At 41.6% G+C, this 6,000-nt stretch overlaps 1 protein-coding gene across 1 annotated transcript in view; it reads right to left on the minus strand.

Moving 5' to 3' along the window:
- MAP2 (microtubule associated protein 2) overlaps positions 1 to 6,000 on the minus strand; it is a gene marked incomplete at its 5' end in the record, with an annotated part of 50,742 nt that overhangs the window by 20,996 nt on the left and 23,746 nt on the right. Inside the window, 2 exons of the mRNA XM_029085178.1 lie at positions 304 to 457; positions 2,451 to 2,636. Coding sequence (XP_028941011.1) covers positions 304 to 457; positions 2,451 to 2,636 — 340 coding nt within the window. The remainder of the gene's footprint in view (positions 1 to 303; positions 458 to 2,450; positions 2,637 to 6,000) is intronic.

Below are 6,000 nucleotides of genomic sequence, written 5' to 3' on the forward strand. Positions count from 1 at the left end.
CAGTGCTGAGCTGCCTGCAAAGGCATTTTCCAGTATTAGTGATTAATCTGAACAGCAGTCCTAGCTCTGGGCATTGCAGACTATGGAAAGGGTGCATCCCGTCCCTGGTTTCAAGCCCTTGCTGCTCAGCACTTGAGATCTGAACAAAAACAGTCTGTGGGGCTCCGATTTCCAGCAGCGTACCCCAGACCTACCCCTCTGCGTAAATGGGAGGGACACATGGTGCTATGGCAATGTCACAAATCAAACAAGGATGGGAGACGTTCACAGCAGTAGGAGAGGGTTAATATGCAAAAAACATACGGGTGGTCCGTCGTACTGAAGAGGAAAGGGAAGCTGTGAGGGAGAGGGAGTTCTCCTCTCTGTCTCGGTCTCCGGATACACCTCTTCGAGGAGGAAGGATAGAGGAAGGTCTTGGTAGAGAGGAACGCTTTTCGGGACTCTTGCTTACTCCATCCTAATAGCAGTAAAATAAAAACAGAAGGTTTAGTTTTCAAAGCTCATTCTCTGGACTGATTTCTCTCAACTTATATAAAGAGGGGGGAACCTCATCCTATGGGCCCAGTTTACTACTCACACAGGAAGCTGTGGGGATCCAGCCACCTCCCATGCTCTGCTTAGCTCCCTGGTGCTTCTAGACTGCATCAAAGCACCCAATAGCCCTCTTCTGAGCTACTTCTGACAGATACAGATATTCTTGGATCTAAATATGGATGGATTACTCATTGGGTTCTTAATAAGGAAGATGTGGTTTTTAGTGCAAGTTGAAAGTAAATAAATTCTCTGGAGCTCAGGTGTGAAATTCTGATGTAAATTTACCTGCAAAGTAACTGCAGTACTGGTGCCCAGAATACAGCCCGCACTACACCGTCAGGTGATGTGTGATTTTTGTGTTTTCAAACACTAACTTGTAGGTTTTTTTACAAAGAAAAATTTTTAGCTACATCTTATTTTTTGAGCGCAGGACTATTAATCCTGGTGTCTTTTCTTATTTCCTTCCGTACTCAATCTTTTTACTTTCTGAAATCAGTAGATACCTTCTTTTTACCAGGGTCAGAGCAATGGACATGTATATTAGAATATTTTTGAACGTATGGGATGAGCAGCCAAAGACAGTCTTGTGCAAGCAGATAGGCCCCCCAAAGGCAAACACAACGGTGGTCCCAACTGGTAGAAGACACATGAAGCACATCATTACACAGAAAATGGAACTCAATAGTGAAAATGGTTTTTAAATGGAGATAGCTGTCAACTCAGCATCCAGTAGATTTGAAACACAAGTGAAATGTAAACATGGGGAAGCTAGGATGGTGTCCTGGTTTTGCTAGGATAGAGTTAATTTTTTCTTAGTAGCTGAAACAGTGCTGTGCTTTGGTTTCAGTGTGGGATTTGGTGTTAGAAGAATGTTGATAACATACCAATGTTTTTAGTTGTTGCTGGAAGTATAAGGACTTCATGTTTTGCTAGTCTGCAACTGCAAAGGACTAGGAGGGGAAGCGTAGTAATTAGCAAAACCCAAAACTGGCATTTGGAGATGCCAATGAGATATTCCATGTCATGTTCAGTGTATTAACGATGGCTGACTGTAAAGCTGGGGGATTCTCTTGGGGATCACTCAGGCTCGCTGTTCTAGGATTGCAGTTTTGGTTTTGGGAATGTCTCTGCTCTGGGATCACTATCTGAGGACAGAAGGGTGGCGAGCAATTGCACTGTGTATCACTCATTTGCATATTCTATTATTACTATTATTATTATTTTATTTCAATGAGTGAATTGCTTTCATCTCAACCCACAAGTCTTCTTACCCTTACTCCTCCAATTCTCTCCCCTGTTCCCTAGGGGACGGGGAGGAAGAGTGAGCGAGTGGCTATGTTTGGCTGCTAGCCAAGTGAAACCACCACAGATGGACTGACAAACATCTCTTTACATCTATACCCAAACTTCTTCAATATGGTCCCGTGCACAGACCAAATTGGGTTCCTAGAACTTTTGGCTTCTGTCCTTATTGCTGGTGATTAGAACTGTACCCTCCTATGCTGGGGACTGAATTTGTGTTCAGATAATATTAACTGGTTGATATGATAATTCTTTTTTTTTTTAACTTGGAAGGCAAATTAGTACTGCTGTTCTTTGCCACTTACCCACATGCAAATGGGTGCAACTTCTTAGCAGTCACTGAAGCAGCATTCATATCACCAATAGAAAAGAAGCTATGTCCTTCTAGTTATAACTTATTTCACTTATGTTTCTTCCAGAGAATCTCCTTTGTTTTTATCCATTTTGTAGCACAAATCTTGTAGCCTGATACTCGGTTTTCCTGCCACTGGATGTAAGTAATCCCACATAAACTTCACAGAGAACTCCTCATATTCAGTTGGGAGAGAATGTGATCCATGGAATTTACCTACACATCTCCAAGCTAAGTCTCTTTACCAACTCTGCTACCTTACCTTAGCATCTGATTTTGAGTAGGGCAAGCAGTGTCCTGAGCCTGCTGAGGAGGGCCGTACATAGTAACTGTCTGTATCAAGAAAAGTGTCCCTTTTAGTAGTTAATGAGCAAGCTGAGCTGGGTCTTGGAGGAAGCAATGACTTTGCTCTAGACTTTGAGGCTGGAATCTTTGACAAAGAGGCAGTCTAGTCATAAGAAAACAAACAAAACACAACATGAGGCTGGACAAAAGGAAAACACATGCAACATGGACAAAAAAAAAAGGCCAAACTATGAATTAATACTTTTCCTGTGTCTGGTAATGGTGTCTAGGTAGTTCTGACATAGAATCATAGAATGGTTTGGGTTGGAAGGGGCCTTAAAAATCATCTAGTTCCAACCCATGCATGGAAATTTTAGTTCTGTGTTGTCTGGCTGAAACCATCTGGGTTTGGACAGAGTTACTGATTCTAGGAAGTGCCTTTCTCTGCAGATAATATTTTTGTCTCATGTTAATCGGACAAAACTCATGCCAGGTACGGCATTTAACTGGTACAGCTGCTGGTTGGCTGTTTTGGAAGCAAGTACAAAACTATAGGAGCACCAAGAGATCCCAGTCCTTTAAAATTAAGTTGTGCATTTGAAATATATCCCTCTAGGCTACGGTCAAGAATAAGACAGTGGGAATGGTAAAAGCAAAGTTATACCAGTATTCCCATAAGGGCAGAATGACATGATAGCATTGCTTCTTGTGCCACTGTGTACACACAACAGCTCTAATGCACCCCAAACACTATTCTGTGCATTTGGTGTCACTCTGTAGAGTCACAATGTGGAGTCCTGGGATGAGGAAACTCGCATATGGTTGAACGGCTGAAGTGGTATATCATTGTGATCAGATACTTGTCTGGTTCTGAATAATGATAGTACCCCATTGAAAGAACAATTAAACATCAATAGGACAGATTTTTTTGTTGACACTTAGGAGCACCAAACTGCTTTGCAAAAAGGAATTTCCTGGAAAGACAACAGGGCTACTTGCTTAAGCAACACTTATTTTAACTCCCACAGGTATAACTGATACTACAAAGAACAACTGCAAGGCTGTTATCCTGGCAATGCAGTCCTGATTCTCTCTGTATTCATACAAGTGTGAAGTTACACACAGGACCAGTCCCAATGGGCCTGTAATTATGGAATTCAGTACAGAAATTTAGCCATGAAAAATTTGGCATTTGATCTAACTCAGTCACCTAGACTTTCTCAATGTTCAGAAAAGGTGTCTGAGTTACTTCTTAAGTTGTCTTTGTTAAAAAATGAGAAAATAATGGGTTGCTAGCTCTCTACTCACAGGCATTTGGCTTAAGCGACATACTCAGCCTACAGAAAACTGAGGCTGGTGTGCTGAATGTCATCCATGACATCATCTGCATGATTGAGAGTTGTAGAACTGTGTAACAAACAATTCCAGTCCTACAACACAGCTGAGAGGACTTCTGTTGGATATCATCATTCATATCAAGTAGCTCTACTGAGCAAGACAAGAAATTAGTTCAGGGATGGAAGTGCTGTGCTAGCAAAAATATATTCCTAGAATGAGTTTTACAACATACTTATGTCTCTTTCTTTTCATACTTACTTCACTATCTGAGAATACACAGAATAAAATCAGTGAATAATTTTAAACAGAAACTGAACAACATGTGTTTCTGTCAAATCAAAGGCTTCTTCAGACTTTGACTTATTTGTCACGGTTCAATTTATGGGTCTCATCCTCTTGTGAAACTTTGGGCCATATTTACAAATCCAGGTGTTTACTGATGCTGAAGCTCTGTGGAAGCAGAGTATCTATGTTGGGTGGCTCCAAGAAGCAGACATTCTGCAAACACCTTTCACCTGGTTTTCTGAGCTTGAGATATAACTAAGCACACACAGTTTGAGACCCAGATGTTCATTCAGGGGTTTTCACCTTTTTGAACTTGCCAGTCATGGAAAATGTTTCTCCTAATGAGACTGGAAAACTCTTACAGATTAAGATTCTAGGCACAACGTAGAGACCTCGTCCTTTTCACTCCTATTGCATACAGTGTCCTTCGTGAATATGTGCATCTAACAGGGATGCTAAGATGGATGAGACTGAGATCTCTCAACAGAACAGCTGGGGAAAAGGCATGACCTTCATCTAATGCACTGCTCTGAGATTAGCACAGTCCACATCCCCTCAGTGTTATTTAGGCAGAAAGGCACTTTTTAGCATCAGTAATCAGTAGCATCAGTAGCAGAATCTGGCCCAACCAGATTTCAGGGACGTGCTCAGGGCTGGTAGAGCAAGCCAAGAAAACCAAATGCCTCAATCTCTACCTGTGCTTTACCCAGAAAACTATTCTTACTCTCTGCTAGCAATACAATACCTTGGACCTCTTGTTATAATTCACGTTGCTGGAAGTACCAGCTGTCCACAGGACAAAGATCTATGCAACACTGACTAAGACTCAGGGATTGCTGAATTTGGGATGCAGAAACCTCAGTTTATTTCAGAGGTGTTCCTAACACATGGCCAATGTTCTCATCATCTCGCTACCGCAGGTACATGGCTTCTTCCAGCAGATGGAACTGCTTAGCCTGTCCTGAACTTGTTCTGCAAAGCAGAATGTAAAGTGTAGTTTGAAGATGGGCAACAAAATTGACCAAGCTGGATAATCTAACATTACCAGTGGAGGGGAACAGGCTGCACTTGAAGGACATAAAAAATGAAAATCAGGAAGAATCACAACAACAAAAAAGGAGAGGTCTTTATAAAAGTAGAGGTGAAGCCAAGGCACAGAAGAGACAATGTCCGATAGATGCATGAGTGTGGCAGAGAAGTGAGGCAACAGGGAGAGAAAGTAAGTGAGGGACGGACTTCTGACCTTTGCCATAACACAAGGGATAGGAATAAGAAAGGTGTACAGAAAGCAGCTCATTTCAGAGAATGATTTTACAGTGCTTGTACTTAGAGCACTCCACGAGCACAGACAGACTCTGAAAATGGGCTAGTATTGACTTCTTTTGTGTAAGTGTCGATCATCCCCCAAGAAAACACAGTAATAAACCATACTGTTGACTCAAGCCAGAAACCTGTCCAGATATTTCTTACTGTACTAGTAAACAAGCTCTAGCAGTTTCTCAGTTATGAGCTGAAATAGGTGAGACCTGAAAAACCACATGAAATCCCAGAATCCATGGCTGATTCAGGTCTAAATAGCACAGGTCTTCCAAAGCCTCCCATCAGTTATGCTACTATCATCATTAACAATTTCTTACGATTCATAAATAAAGGGCAACACTTCATGAGACAGAGTTTTTTGTTCCCCAAAGAATTTATGATCTGATTAGACAAATGAAACAAATCAGCCATGGAATATATTAGGAAATTTAGAGGAATCCTAAGGAGCTTCTTCATTTTTAGTGATGGCTAACAATGACGAAGTATTGTGCTGCAGATGTGAATTAGCACGTGTCCGTGCCACATGAAAACCAGTGGCACAGGGGATGGTGAAAGGAGGTTGGCTTCCTGGGGATTTTGGAGTG

The sequence above is a fragment of the Antrostomus carolinensis genome, unplaced genomic scaffold (assembly GCF_000700745.2).
Source record: "Antrostomus carolinensis isolate BGI_N321 unplaced genomic scaffold, ASM70074v2 scaffold12575, whole genome shotgun sequence".
Lineage (NCBI taxonomy): Eukaryota > Metazoa > Chordata > Aves > Caprimulgiformes > Caprimulgidae > Antrostomus > Antrostomus carolinensis.